General features: G+C 46.9%; 1 protein-coding gene across 2 annotated transcripts in view; it reads left to right on the top strand.

Moving 5' to 3' along the window:
- Positions 1 to 16,105, top strand: part of AP2A2 (adaptor related protein complex 2 subunit alpha 2) — a 1,261,084-nt gene that overhangs the window by 339,602 nt on the left and 905,377 nt on the right. For both annotated transcript variants that reach the window (XM_069624009.1, XM_069624008.1), the window contains exon 3: positions 7,049 to 7,191. In XM_069624009.1, the coding sequence (XP_069480110.1) occupies positions 7,049 to 7,191 (143 nt within the window). The remainder of the gene's footprint in view (positions 1 to 7,048; positions 7,192 to 16,105) is intronic.

Raw genomic sequence — 16,105 nt, 5'->3', positions numbered from 1 at the left:
TCAGGTTTAGTTCTCCATCGTCAGAATGGAGATTTTGTAATCGCAATTTACAGTTCGCAGAGCTTGAACTTTCAGCTCGATGGACACGAGATGTATAGTGTGTGTTTGCTTTTTTGAATAGTGGTTTGTTTTAGGTTCATTTTTGAGATCACTGTCGAATTACGAGCAGGTAAACCTTTGAATCCTTTCACTTCTTTGTCGCTCGTCACATCTTTTTGTGGATTTTGCCCGTTTTTGGTTTCCTCTAGCATCATCATTGGTCGCCTGATCGTGGAGCTCTGCTTGCTCGGGAAAGTCATCAGAGTAGGTAGATAGGTCACATATTTCGGTTACAGACCCAGGAAACCCAGCCATGGAATCTTCAATTTCTGATTCAATTCTTCCTCGTTTTCTTGGAGGTGCAGGTAAACGATGATGTGTTTGAGACGAGAGGTCATCAATTTCTTTACCTGTGGGAATCTGGGAATTGGAGATCTCCTTTCTGCTAAGAAGCCCAGGTTTTGTCACAGGAACCATGTTTCTGATGTTTCCTTTGTTTCATGGGACCTTGGGCTCCTTTAATGCTTATACTTCCTTTTGTTGATATCGAGTCCTGGAGGTTATTTTTCCTTGCCGGCATTTTTGAGGCAGGCTTCAAGTTTGGAGCTATTGTTTTCGCAATTCCCTCAAAAATTCCAAACGAGACCAAGGGAGTAGCTGGGACAAAGCTTAGATTTTGACTAGGCCTTCGTTTGTTTGCCTGAGAGTCTTGATCAGGGAGCTCAATTGTAGGGTCATTCACAATTTGTGGAGCATTTTCAAGGTTATTTTGCAGAATGTCAGAGTTTAGTTCATTTTCGTTTTAAATGTAGAACTTCTTGTGGAACAGGACCGCCAACAGCTTCGTCTAGGGTAACCATTTGTGTGCCATTTTTTAAATCATTTTTAACCATTGCTTTTTGCTTCACATTCATTTTACTAGATTGAGATGCAAGTTGTTGTGAATTAGTTGACATGTTATGAATCGAGGAGACAGTTGAGTGTCGCATCCATTTGACAGCTTCGAGTAGACCTTCAGACAAAGTGTCATTCTGACAACGATGTCGAGCGGCTTAATCACTCAACCTTTCTTGCCAGCGAGTTGTTTGGTCTGCTTCACGTAGTAGCTGATTCTGAAGAAATAGATTCACAGATTCAAAGTTATCATTTTTTTCTTTTAATGATGATATAAGTGAAGGCTGATCTTTAAAAGCTTCAAGAAGGGATTCATACATCTTCAGGAATGGCAGCAACACAGTTGATGAGGCTGCAAGAACGTTGTTATAAATCTGCATAGCTGCTGCCGACGAGAGACTGGGTTTAGAACTTGTGCCGGTGTTCTCGTCTGTGTTTGAATGCGTGCTGTTTACCGTGTCAGAGTGTGAATCACTTGTTAAGGATGTATTTACCACTGGGATCCCATGTGAGTCTCTTAATGAAATAGTTGAAAGTGGACGTGCACATACAGTTAGTGGTGTACTTGAAGAGGCATTTCCGTTTCGTGATCCGTGCAATTTTTATGTGTACTGCTTGCTGTGAGGCATCCTCAATGGCATTTTTCCTAGCAGCCTCAATACTTGGCGTTCTTATCTGAGATCCATGTGATAAGGGTATATTCTGGTTTCCTTTAGGTCGTGTTTCATTACCCTGAGCACCACGGTGCGTGCTGAAATCCAGAGATGGCTCCGAAGAACAGGACTTGTGGGTGGTTGGCGACACCGCCAAACGGTGGAGCAGAAAAGGAAGTGACTTTTTGGTCGTCACAGTATTAGATGATTGTTGAAATGCATTTGAGACTTTTTTTTTCATTTAGTAAGGTTATATGTGGACTTTGTCTAAGACCACCTGACTCGTGGCCTGATTCTTCACCCGAGGCTCATGTTCAATAACACTGCTTGCCACAGAGGAGGTCTCTGACAGCGTTGCGGTAATCGCATGCCTCATTGTCGAACAAACTGCAAAGCAGAAACGCTGGAGCCCGGTGTGATGCAAAATAACATCCTCGTCTTGTGAAGCCTCCATTAGTTCGGCATCAGTACAATCAGAGGGTGAGAAGAAATATCAGCAGTTTCAGAGGTAAGTAAGGACGTCTCTTTATTTGCCGTAGCGGGCAAAGGGGATCTATATGGAACAAACGGTAAGTCTTTCAGAGTGAAAAGTTTTGTAGACTGCTTGCTGTGTGGGATGATGCAGTTCTCAACATTCTGGGCTGCCTCGGCCAAGATGTTTCCCAAGATCGGCACCTCACTGGGTGCCATGATCAAACCAGCATCGAATGTTTCAGGTCCAGACTGACTGACAGACAAGTGTGGGCTTGAATCGCACTTCCCAGCCCCCCCCCCCCCCCACCCCCCCCCCCCCCCAAACCCCCCCCCCCAATTCTTCCGACTCTTCTGTGAATGCGGGAGCCGTTCCAGGCACCACTGCAATTTCAAGAATGTTAGGGTTAGTCGGAGTAACTGAGGCGAATGAGGCCACTGAGGAAACGGGGAGGTCGGGGGTTAATGATGGTGAGACGCTTACCTTCGAGGTTTTGACGGTCGCGTCAGCTTTCAACACGGTCCATGGGTTCAGCATGTGGCGTTGCTGCAAAGTTTTCCGCCTCAGAGCGGGACCCTCGTGGCCCGTGGTCGCCGTCATTAACATCACAGTCCCGTAACAGCCTGGAGCAGACTGGGTACTCGAGCCGAACTCCACGCCCACAAAGCGTTTTTAAGAACAACCACATACGCAGGACTCTCAGAACTCTCTCAGGATTCTCCCTCGTAGTGCAGCCCCTCTGGCAAAAAATAAACGCAATAGATTCCTGTTGTGCACGTCTTATTTTGCTCGTTATGAGGGGCTCTGCAGTTTGTGATATTAGCCCTTCCTCCTTACCCCTCCAAACGCTTCCGCTTTCATTGATCAGGGTCATTTAAATCACCAGCTGTGCTGTACAAGTGTCAATTTAATTAGGAAACCTACAGAATTACATTGCAAATTGCTGTATGACACTGCTTACTGTATGCCTTGTTTGTCCACTGCTCTCTGCACGTCTGACTGTCCTCTTTCAGTGTTCATCGCCATGGCATCTCATCTGACGAGCAATAGTGATGTGCTTCATGTTTGAAGTACAACTGGGTCTAGAGGAGCTATCAGAGGGACTGGTGAGGGTCTGAATCCAGTGGGAGGGTGCCAAAGTAGTGTGGCAGACCTGCACAATCTGAGGCTCTGGGGGAAGGCAGCAGTTGGGGGTACAGGCAGCACCATGCGTGTTCCTGAATCTACATAGAACAGTGCCACTTGGCATATGGCCACAAACACACCCCTTAACCAGTTTCACAAGATTTACATCCAATGGGATCATAATCCCAGGAAAGAGACTCATGCCATGCAACACAATTCGCCTTCTGCTGCTCCGCAGACCCCCCAAAACATTCTGGGGAATTGGCCACAGCACCTCGATCAACTCCAGTCCTTCCCTGAGGTGGACAAGAGGATGCTGGTGATTGTGTCCTGGGATCATGCTCATTGTCCTTTTGTCGCTCACTTTCTCTCTCCACCTGCTCTGTTACCTTGTTCTCTTATCGGTGTGCTTGCTGTTCCCTCCCCTTCTCTGATTTGGTTTATTTCCTCCTTCCTATGCTCTAACCATGTTTTCATGCGTTACCACTGATCCTCAAACTCATTCATTCACCCATCCTCACATTCCTCTGCCCATCCCCACTTATTCAACCAGACATTCGTCACAATATCAACCGAAAAATATTTCCGAGAGAAAAATTGTTTTCCTCCCACTATCCAGAACTTTCTCCACATCGTCTAGGGTAGGAGTAGCCATCCCTACATGCTTCAATAATCCATTCATCAATATCACATTTATCTACTTGTATACATCCTCACGGTATCATAGGCCTTTAATCATTCATGCATCCATCTTCAAAATCTGCCATTCATCCGTGCATACATTTTTTCGCATATCCTCCCTACACTTCATCCCTTCTTCAATCCTCGCATTCATCGACCGCCATTCTTCCTGTTTTTCCCATGACATATTCCCACAACTGCCTATTTGTCTTTGCAAGAGCTCCTAGAATGTTTTTGCTGTATAGCAACCAAAACTATTAGCTTTGTCAAAGCTTGTTTTTGCATGCTGCCGGCGAGACCTGCACAACTGTAAAATCTTTGCTGGCTAGTGCTTACTCGTCAACTAGGGAGTGGACATTGATGTGACGGCCACTGCTTTTGGTTATTGTCTGTGTGGGCACAGGAGCATGAAATAGCTGGAAACATCCTGCAGCAGAACGGTCTTCCAAGCTCTCTTTTCATTGGATGTAGGAGGTTGAAATGGAAGCTTGCCACAGTAACTAGCTCCTGCAAGAGATCCTGAATCTTTTTCTCCTGAGTAGTGCTTTTTTAATTTTCTTTGGGTGTAGGCCCACATTTTGTTCTTATGCGTGCACATACACTTGCAGCACAATACTTTATTCTCTTTGTACACAAGCTCCTTTTATAGTTTGGATTTAGTACATACTCTAGAGCAGCTCAACAATATGTATATATAATATATGTATATATATATATCTCCTATACATGGGTTGAAAATGCATTTAAGGACAAGCAGCACAGTGATAACAAAATACAATAAGATGCATATAGCACCTTCATTCATGCTTCAACGTGTTGATAATGCATTGAACCATATGAATGGAATAAATGAAGATACATTAATTCATAGAAATGGAGAAAAACAGACCCATAATAGGACACACAACCTGGATGGCGAGCAGTATGGCAACACTTTACATTTCATGTATATCGGGTTCTAAAATGGGGACTTGGATCTGTCATTGAATATAAGCACTTTGTGGCAATGTTATGTAAAAGCTATTTGAGTGGCCTCTCGGTGCATGGATCTGAAAGAAAAAGTGAAAACTGAGAAGGTTAAGTTAGTGAGAGGAAAAGGGAGAGCTACGTGAGAATCATGAATTGTTGATGGGTGCAGGACAGAAGTACCAGTTTTATGTATAGTGGTATATATTGAAGTGATTCTTGATGGTGACTTGCATTGTGACTGTTTATTTAGAGGCGGCTAACTTGTCCAGTTATACCAGAGAGTAGGCCTCCTGGAGTATGCAGTAGGAGGCAGCAAGGTGCAGTTGTGCTGGGGGCACTGCACTTGTCTGCAGAAGCTGGCGAGGTGGTTACTGGTGCTAGAAGGTATTCATTCATAGTGTGTATGGTGAGCCATGTCTGTAGTGTATGGTGGGAAGAATAAGAGGTAAGTAGGTTAGTGAAGGGAGGGGGGTCCTAAATCAAGGGCAGTTATCAGACAAGGGAATCTGGACTGTCCTTGGTTTTGCCCCCATGTCAATTTTGGGGGATGTGGGTGGCAGTTGGTGGATGTTTGGCTGTGTTCGAGCGTCGGCAAGTGCATGTGGAAACGGTCTTCCTGTCCCATATCTAAACTGTGAAGGGTGAGAGTGATGAAATAGTTTGGGACCAACATTCCAGGCTAAATATATATGTTACACTAGACGAGAGGACTTCAGATCCCGTATCCAAAGTGGAGAATGCTTGAGTGAGACCGAGCAGATTGTGACAATTTCTGTTTGATTGTCATTGACCAGTTTTAGCTTGTGCTCAAAGTCTGGCATTGATGTCCTGTGTGCTATGCAGTAAGTGGGGGTGAGACTGACCTGATTGCATCCTCCCTCAAGAGCGCTTGAGTAGGCGACTGTGTGATCAAGGTGAGGTCTTGGAGTACCGAGGTTGAGGTGGGATGGGGTCCGGCCTTTGAATTCCATATATAGGCACCATGTGTGTGGCCTTTTGAACAGCTAGATTTTGAGGGATTTCAAGAAGGCTAGGTGCTTTGTGCATGTACAGCCCCCAGAGTGTATTGTTGCATAGGTTGGTTGCCAGGACTGAAAGACAACCCTTGTTCATGTTTCTGGTTAATGCATCAGACTGTCAGTAGACCTGCATTTCTGAATTGAAGCATTATGACCAGCATTTATTGCATGAACATCTCCAGTTGTTTCTGGGTCCTTGCTGTGGATGACATAGTGGGAAACCAAATTTTTCTGGCATGGGTTTCAATGGTAACCATTGGAGTGAATGGGATGCCGGTGTGGTACGTTCCTACCTTTCCAGTGTTAAGAGTAGTCTTGCAGCTTTGTGGTGTTTGCACACCATTCGGCAGGTATTCCACGAAGCCTAGGTGGAGGCTGTTGGTATAATTAAGTCTTGAGAGTACTAGGGGTGGTTGGTCATTGACGGCTTCCTTTGTTAACCATCAGGTATTGCATGATCCGAGAAGTGGATCTTTCCTGAAAGAATCAACGTCTGACTTTAAGTTATGGTTAAGTGTGAGGGACCTATCCTTGAGGAATCAAAGGTTTTGCACAGCCGATGTACACTTGTGGCTGGTTCTTATTTTTTTGGGCCAGGGAACGTTTGTGGGGTCGGTTGTTAGAGAGGCAGATAAGGAGTTTGATTTTAGTGTGAGTTGAATGGTAGTTAACCATGCATTTGTCCATGACAGGCAGTTAAGAAGAGAGTTTGATTTCTGTGACCAGTTTCTGTTGTTGGTGTTTCTGTGAAATTTGCCTCGATCAACTTTAGCTTGCAGTCAATTTCTTGTACAGGGCAAGTATTTGTAAACTGGTTTATTCGTTGGCTTAGCATTTAACCCACACATAAGCACTTGTGGTACCATTGAGAGGGTGGAGTAGTCTCTGGGCATGTTAACTGATTGGATTGTGTTATTCCCCATCATGATATACTTCTAAACTTGACAGTTTAAAATATGTTTGTGGTCTTTGAATTATTCTTTACATTGTGAATGTTGGAAGCAGTCTTTTGATAGAAAATACTTTGACAATCTTTCGCAGATGTTAATGTTCTTGTTTCTTATGGTCTTGTCCTTGGGTTAGTATGGTTGCTATTCTATCACTTAGAGATGATGTATAGTTACTTGACAGTTGTGATGTTTTAGAATGAGCTTTAGAGCCTGTCTAACCTACTTGTTTTCCTGATTGCTCACTAGGTGACAAGGCCCTTGACGGCTACAGCAAGAAGAAATATGTCTGCAAGCTCCTGTTCATTTTCCTCTTGGGGCACGACATCGACTTTGGACACATGGAAGCAGTGAATCTGTTGAGCTCCAACAAGTATACTGAGAAACAGATTGTGAGTGATGGTTGAACCTTCTTTTTTTTTAATGCATACCCATTCTACACCTTCAAGCCCATGGTTTTTACACCTGTTTGGCGCAAATGGCAACAGTCTGACACACGCTGTGTTGTTGATTTAATAGAAAATACAGATTTACTACTGGCACGGGTGAGGAAAATTGTGATATTATTAGACTCTTAGGCTAACATTAGGCTTTCTCTTTCTTTATTTGCCCACAGCAGCAAGTGTAAAACTTGAAATAACTTTGACACCTTGAAAACATCTCTTCTTTACTTTTGTACTCTTAGAGCTCTCCGCAGCCTTTCTTCCTCTACAAATACCTCCTTTGACTCATTCCTCTCCACTTCTTTTTATTATTTCTTCCTGCTGCTCCCTACAACTAGACAAAGTGGCATATATGCAAATTCAAAAATACTTGGGATCACATCACCTTTTAGGAGTTAAACAGTCAGGCTTCCGTCCACAACATGGAAAGGAGACCACCCTCATCGATCTTAAGGCCCAAGTTGATGAACCTAGAGACAATGGGAAATTACTTCTCCTCCTTGACCTTTCAGCTGCTTTTGATTTGGTGGATCACACAGTCTTATGCAACCATCTTGATTCAGCAGCACATTTTTCCAAAGATGCTATAACCTGGATTAGATAATTCTTAAGTAGCAGAACAATGAGGGTTTTCTCGCCATCAGCAGCGGCAGACCTTATACCCATCACATGCGGTGTGCCCCAGGGATCTTACATTTCTCCCACATTGTACAACATTTTCACTAAGCCCCTTTTCGATGATCTGGACCATCTAGGTATCACCTACACTAATTATGCAGGTGATACTTGGATCCTCCTCTCACTTTCAGGGGATTACGATAAGGATTTGGCCTTGGTGAATAGAGTGTACCTCATGATCCAGGAATGGATCGCAACGCACAGTCTATGCCTGAATGATGATATAACAAAACTTCTCATCTTAGATACCCCCACCAACCTAAACAAATTAGGCCCTGACTACTCCGCCTTTATAATTGACGGCAACCTCACCAAGGTAGCTAAGGAGGTAAAAACATTAGGATTTTATCTCCACTCCACCATATCCTTTTCTAAACAAGTTGACACTCTAGCGTCCACTACCTCGTACACGTGTAAACTCATTAGAACTGGTAAGCCCTTTCTCTCTAACAGCAGTTGCATCATTCTGGCCAGAGCCCTCGTTCTATCCCGCCTAGATTCTTGCAATGCCTTGTACATTGGCTCAAACAAATCCATCATCAGGGGAATCCAAACCCTCCAAAATAATGCCTTAAGAGCGGCATTGGGTTTATCCAGAAGAGATCACATCTCTGAGAGTAGGCGACAGAACAATTGGCTCTTGACAATGAAAAATACGACTAAAAACGGTGTCACTCACTCGTAAATCAGTCAACAATGCCGCACCTATCTACCTATCTGAGAGATTCCATAGACTGACATCCTCAATACCAACCTGACTAGCTAACCTGAACTGCTTGTCCATTCCCAGATTCAAACTTGCCACGATTGGTGGCAATAGCTTCCCCGTCCAAGCAGCCAAACTCTGGAACTCCCTCCTCCTTCACTGAGAAAAGACCAATCTTACCAGAATTTCAGATGTAATACTATCACATGGTTTAAATCTTCTGACCAGTAATCCCGGGCGATGCAACTTCCACCCTGGCATGACCTATGCCTGAGTAACAGAAATGTAATTTAGCATTGCCCACCTGTGATCCCTATGGGTAGAACTCTAATTCTTGTACTGCTTTGTAAATATTTTGTAAATCCTGTATTTGTATGCATGTATGTAATGTATTACATGCATCACTGCAACTAAGCTTTGCATATTCTTGTACTGCTGCACCCTGATACCGCTGGGTCTGGTGTGCATTACAAATAATAAAACAAACAAACAAACAAAAACAAAGACACAAAACCAAACGCCCCAGCAGGGAGGGTTCTGTCAGGTTGGGATAATGTTAAAGACTGTCTTCTTACAAAATCACAATTTCTATCCCATCAGGCTGTGGTACAGAATTATTTAAGGCAAGGAGCAGAGACTAGCATAATACAAGTTGAATGCCTCCTAGAAACCCTTTTGTTCCTGTACTCTACCAACCTCATAATGTCCTCAAATCTCCACACCATGCATATACCTTGCATATACCTTCAGTGCCCTCCCTTGACCGAATGTGCCCCAAACCATGAGACATCCACTCCTGCCTCCTTTAGTCATGACTACAGTAGCAGCCAAAACCACTCGATTTATTTCAAAATATTTTTATTGGTATTTTGAAATTGGCATTACACCAGTGTCAATCTCCCCCTCTCACTGATTTCTTGCGCCATTTTACAATTTCAAAACTTATTCGATTGGTTCCTGAAAAGTAACAACAAACTAAACAAAACAACAACATATGACAAACTTGAACTGTCTTCATGTTGAACGATTGTAGTGGCTACGTTATCTTGAATCCACTTGGTGGCCTGTCCATGTCTTTTTCGGTGGGGGGCGGGTGGGGTTAACTTTCTTCCCCTTCGTGTCGCGTCTCCCTCTTTTCTTCATTATGAGCCCTGCGCTTCCTGTGGCTGTGCGCTACTTGCCCCGCCAATTGGTTCACGGGGGCATGTCATCGGAGGGTAGGAACATGTCTCTCACCACGGCCTTCCATGCATCAAATTTAGCGTTAGTATCGCCCTCATCCCTGGCGATCCCTATACCCCATGCTTCTGTTTCTGCGGCCGTCCATCGCTCCATTTCCCTCTTCCATCTCATGTATTGTGGGCATTTTTTTGACTTCCACGACATCGCCATCTCCCTTTTTGCCAGTATGCATGCCATGTCCATCACCCATACAATGTGTTTTATTTTGCTTAACCTGGGATACATGCCCAGCAGACATTCCTTCATTGTCCACTCATATCTGCTTAATCTGCCCTTCATGCATGCCTGTTTGATGTTGGCCCAAAGGGTGCCTACTTTTGCACACCCCCAGAACATGTGTATTAGACCTGCTTCGTCATTAGTGCACCATGGGCAGTGCGCCTCCGCTTGCCGTTTGAAGCTTGCTACCCTTTTTGGGGTCATATATGTTCTATATAGGACGTTTATTTGGATTAGCCTGAACCTGCCATTTCTGGACACTGCCTTTTGGTATTGCAGTGCTCTCCCCCAGTCATTGTCTGAGATCTCCTCGCCAGTGTCCGTTTCCCATTTGGCCATTAGTGTGGCACCGCGGGGGTTGGGCCTATCGTTTAGCTGCACGTAGATTCTCGACACTTGCCTCCACCCGTCGCTCAGGTTATACATCTCTGTCACTGGGGGGGTCATTGTTGGCTCCTCTGGCCAGTCATTCCATCTCACCCTAGCCTCGTGTTTAAGTTTCTGGTACCATAAATATTGCCCCATAGGTAGGCCCTCTATCTCATGCAGTGATTCCAGCTCTCTAAATTCCCCATCCTCGTACATGTCCCCCCAGGCGGATATACCCAGTCCCTCCCATTGCCTAAGTGTATTAACATCAGCTAGTGTCGTTCTCATGTCTGCCATCAATGGAATTTCCGGGGAGTAAGGGTTCCTCGAGTGTGTGATGGTTTTAACTCTTTCCCATACTTGTCTGCCCAGTTTGGCTAGTATAGGGGCTCTATCGGCTCGATCCCGAGGCGCCCATATTATTTCCTTGAGGTATATGGGTTTGACGAGATCACTCAGTAGGCCGGTTTCGTTGGTGACCTCATCCGACAGCCATTTGGTAACGTGACTAAGTTGGGCTGCCAGATAGTACCTTTCAAAGTCCGGGAGCTGTATGCCCCCTGCATTATACGGAAGGGTCAGAATATTCAGTGCCAGTCTGTGACGTGCCTTTCCCCATATGAAGTCTCTAATCTGGGCTTCTAATTTTCGGAAAAAAGGTGGTCTGATGTAGTGACAAATGGTCTGGAAGAAGTATAGGTATCGTGGCAGTATGATCATTTTTGTTATTGATGCCCTGCCCATCATTGAGAGTGGTAGCCTAGACCAGAATTTCATCGAGTTGTGGAGCCCCTGAGTTACCGACAGTGTGTTCTGTTCGTGCGTGAATTCAGGTGTATGTCTGATCCTGACCCCCAAGTATTTGAACATATCCGGCTGCCACTTCACCCCAACCTGCGGTAGGTTGTCTACTCCTACCCCCCTCAAGCCCGCCAGTGGAAACATGCAAGATTTTTTTCTGCTGAAGTGTATCCCCGAATAACGAGCAAAGTTGTTTAGCACTTCCAAGATTGTAGGGGCATTGTTTTTTGGGTCTGTCAGGTAGATCAGGACATCATCTGCATATAGTGAGATAACATGGTGCCACCTTCCCACTCGTATTCCAGTGTCCCAGAATTGCTTCCTTATATAAATTGCGATTGGCTCCAGCCCCAAAATATAGAGCATGGGCGAAAGGGGACAGCCCAATCTAGTGCCTCTTTGTATGTTCCAGTCGCTTGATACCCATTTGCCCGTCTTTACTCTGGCTGTTGGATCATTGTACAGTATCTTGATCCAGCGCACAAATCCTTCCGCGAATCCGAACTCCCTTAGCACCTCTATCAGCCACTCCCAGTAGATGGAGTCGAAGGCCTTTATGGCGTCTAATGACAATACTGCCATGTGCTCCTGGCCTCCTTCTGTGTGTGCTATAATGTGCTGTAGTCTCCTCAGATTGGCAGTTGTGTTGCGACCAGGGACAAAACCATTCTGATCCTCATGGACCAGACTTCCTATCACTTTGGATAATTTCTTGGCCAGGATAGTGGTCAGTATCTTACTGTCATAATTTAGCATAGCTATTGGTCGGTAAGAGTCGCATTCATCAGTTGGTTTGTGTGGTTTGGGTATCGGGACTATTAGCGTCTCTCTCATGGTCTTGGGTAGGGTTCCCGTCTCGTAGGCTTCCTGAAATACCTCGTGTAGTAGTGGGGGTAGTGTCGTCTCGTATGCTTTGTAGAACTCCGGGGGGAGCCCGTCCGTTCCTGGGGTCTTGCATGTGGACAGGGATCTAATAGCGTCTGTAATGTCCTCAGGCGTAAGAGTCTCTTCTAATGAGTCTCGTTGTTGGTCATTCAGCCTGGGGAGTCCTATCTCTTCTAGGGTGTCTTGTATGTCTGTCAGCGGTACTTGGGTGTCATGTGCATACAGTGTGGAGTAGAAGTCAGCAAATGTGGTGTTTATTGAGTGTTGGGTTGTTCTTATTTCTCCCTTCTTATCTCTTATCGCGGTCCCTGGGTGTTTTGGGTGCTCTCGCCTACACAGCCAGGCCAGTAGCCTACCTGGTTTGTCCCCGTTTATGTGTGCTCTAGTGGTACGTGTTGCATAATCAAATTTTGCTAGCCGTCCCCACGCCTGGTGACAATTCGTCCATGCCTCCTTTAAAAGCTCCTCCTCCTCTCTAGTTCCGGCGCTATTAGCTTCTCCCAGCCTTATTTCCTCCTCCCTCTCCTCCAATTCCCTCCTCAGCATTTTCCTGACTCCCGCTGTCCCGGCAATTAACTTCTCCCCTCGTTACCACCTTCAGGGCCTCCCATACCGTGCTCCAGCGCTCCACACTGCCACTGTTATTGGTGACATACTCTACCAGTTTTTCTCCCAGCTCCTCTTTAAATATTGGGTCCCTCAGAGCCTCCGTGGGCATTCGCCATAGTGGGATAGGGGGTCTAGGGCCCTTCAGAGCCCAGTGCATTAACAGGGGAGAGTGGTCCGAGATCGATCTGCCCATGTATTGTACCGATTCTACCTGAGCTAGGTGTGTTTTGTCTATAAACATGTAGTTGAATCTCGTGTGGAGGTTGTGTGCGGAGGAGTAATATGAGTATCCCCTGTCTGTGGGGTGGTGTTCCCTCCAGACATCTGCAAGGTCTAGTTGTTCCAGCAGGTTGTTCAGCACCTTTGAGGTCCTATCCGTTCGCACCAGCGGGGGTTCGGACCTATCTAGGTTCCCATTCCTCACACAGTTGAGATCCCCGCCCCATATGTAAAGGCTGTCTGTGTCTCGCCCGTTTCATCTGCAGCCTAGCAAGGTAGGACGGAATACCGTGGTTTGGGAAGTATGTGTTGACTAGGCAGATTTCTACTTGCTCAAGCACTCCCCACAGTATCAAATATCTCCCCTCCGTGTCTGCTTCAGTCCCTAACACCTGAAAGGGCACCTCAGGGTTAATCCAAGTATACACTCCCCTAGCAAATTTGGAATACGGGGTCCCCTGTCCTTGACCTCCCCAGTGCTCCTGTAGCCTTGACTGGTCGTCCACTGTGAGGTGAGTCTCTTGGAGCATTGCAATGTCTACTTTCTTCCTGCGAAGATAGGACCTGACCCTGTTCCGGCGCAGATAGGACCCCCAACCCTCTCACATTCCAAGTTAGTATTCTAAATTGCATTGCCATGCATAGGGCGCCCACCCCGGGGGCTCCGCTTGACTCTCGCTCTCTCACCTCGTTTCTTGCGTCTTCGATTTATTGGCCACCGTTCCTTGTTCCTCGTTCTGTATGAAGACTGTAGTGTCAAACCAAAACTGCTGCGGCAACAAACGCAGCTTAAACAGTCAACTTTGTTAAATAACAGTCCAACAAACAAGTAGTTTGGACTGTGTAACTGCAAACTGCCCCCAGCAGTTGCAATGAACGTGCAGCGCTCAGGGGCTCCCAAGCTTTCTGAGCCTCTCCAGGCTTTCCGGCGTGGGCATTGTGCGGGAATATGACCTGTACATGTCTCGTAGGGGTGGGCCATTAACATGTTCGCTTGTACTGTCCGGTGCTCCTGTCCGATACAGCTATCTGTGTGTTGTGACCCCAAGTGTAAGTTAGAAGTCTGCATTGTGCTTTAATGTGGGGTCTGACACCAGTATTTGTGAGTCCGGTTTCTTGATCATCTATTGTCCGTTTTAGGAGGTTCCTCGTCATCATCCGCCAGGTTATTGTGCTCGAGCCACATGTTTGTTGCCGCTGGGGATTCTAAAAAAAAATGCTTTTCCTTTATAAAGGACTTTGAAGCGAGATGGGTAGAGCAACATATATTTAAGATTAAGTGTCCGCAATCTCGCCTTCACTGGAATAAAGGAGTTCCTGGCGCGTTGCACTGCAGGGGTATAGTCAGGATACTTCTGCATCCTCGGAGCGCACTTCCAGCCTCGCTACTTTTTGTTCTAGGTCGCGGACTTGCGCTTTCAGTTCTGTAGTGTTTTCTACATTTTCTTGCAGGACGGCTTCATTAGTGTTCACTCTCTCCGTTAGGTTGCGGGCGTCCTGGCGCATAAGCTGCATGTCCGATTTTACTTCATCGATTCTGTTTTCGATGGAGGTGCGGAGCTCTGCTATGGCCCGGAGGACCTGTGTGTTGTCGGGTGCTGCTTCTGGGTTCGAAGGTCCGGTGTCGGCCGCGGGGTCAGATTGCGGCAGCTGCTTGGGCTTTACCGTCGTGAAAGAGTCCATTGTTGTTGTTTTGGATTTGGGCTTGGGTGGCGACATCACTTTCCTTAGGGGCAGCGTGCGGCTTTCACTGTCCAATGGGCACCAGTGTGGTTGCGGCGGCTGTGTGTTGCACTCCCTGGACTGGTCTCCTGTCCGGTAAACGTTAGGTTGTGCCTAGCCAGGCATCCCTAGACTTTAGTGTCAGGTTATCTCAGGTAGTGGTGAGCTGTGTGTCCCGCAGCGGTTCAGGGAAGTGCGCAAGATGGGGGTGCAAGTGTAGCTTTCACCCCCCTTCAGCGATTCTGTCAATCAGTGCGGGTGATGAAGATGATCGGATCTGTTGTGCCACTCGGCGTTTTGTGTGTGAGGAGCTGAGGACCCGTCCCAGCCGCCGCTCCCGACCTGCCTGTTGTGTGGTCCAGCCAATTTAACCCAGTTATGGGCCTTGCGGAGGAGCGCCGCGGTGGAGTACCGTCTCCTGCGCCCAGTCTTTCGTATGCGGCCGTTGCTTATGTCACTGTGTTCCGGGTTCCCCGCTCACTCCCAGGACCAGGGGAGCAACCGGCTTAGTGGGTTCGAGAGGCAGAGGGATGCTTACCTTTAGCCTCTCCAGTCCCGTCTCCCGTTCGATTGTCGGGATCCGCAGCGCTGATCCAAGTGTGGCCGGGATCGGGGTTAGTAGCGGTGACCGGGACTTGCAGGAAGAGCAAGCGGAGACAGTTTCCCGCAGTCTCGTCATTCACATAGTGGGGCCGTAGGTCGCGTTAGAGTCCGCCATCTTGGGTGTGCAGGGGCGCTTCCTTATCTCACTCGCTTCCGATGTTGCGGACCCCGATTTCCCTCAGAGGTCGGGTCGCAGCCGCAGGAAAAGGGTTCTCCTCCAGCGGGTGTTGTAGCACAATTACTGCTTGGGTTGGGAGCCGAGTTCACGCCTCTCACTTGAAGGTGCAGGGAGCCCCGCAGGCCACCGCCATCTTGGTGCGTAGGGGCGCTTCTTTGATTTGTTCGTTTCCAATGTTGCGGACCCCAATGCTGCAGAAACAGGGCCCTCTCCCAGCAGGTGATAACTGCTCGGTTATTGCTCAGTGTGGGAGCTGAGTTCACGTTGCTCACTTGAAAGCGCGGGCAGCCACACGGGACTCCGCCATCTTGGGAGCATAGGGGCGCTTCTTCTCCTAGCTCGTTTCTGGCTCTGTCAACTCTGTTTTTAACTGGGAGTTGAGACGTTTCAGTGAACGGAGGTTCTTCTTTCAGCAGATGTTGTTTCCGTGATGATTGCTTAGCGTTAACAGCTTAATTCAGGCGGCGATAAGGATCGAGGACAGGAGCTTCACTGAGGTGCGACTTCACAGCATGCGTGCTGGCCACGCCCCCCAGCCAAAACCACTCGATATGGGGCATCTGACGATACCAACTGGCTCTCTCCTGTTCCAAGAGTCCCTACATTCACTTCTTATAATCCTTCAAATTCTC

This window comes from Ambystoma mexicanum, chromosome 11 (assembly GCF_040938575.1).
Source record: "Ambystoma mexicanum isolate Mex_15411 chromosome 11, UKY_AmexF1_1, whole genome shotgun sequence".
Taxonomy (NCBI): Eukaryota; Metazoa; Chordata; class Amphibia; order Caudata; family Ambystomatidae; genus Ambystoma; species Ambystoma mexicanum.
The sequence above is the reverse complement of the archived record's forward strand: the minus strand, read 5'-3'. Positions and strand labels throughout refer to the sequence as shown.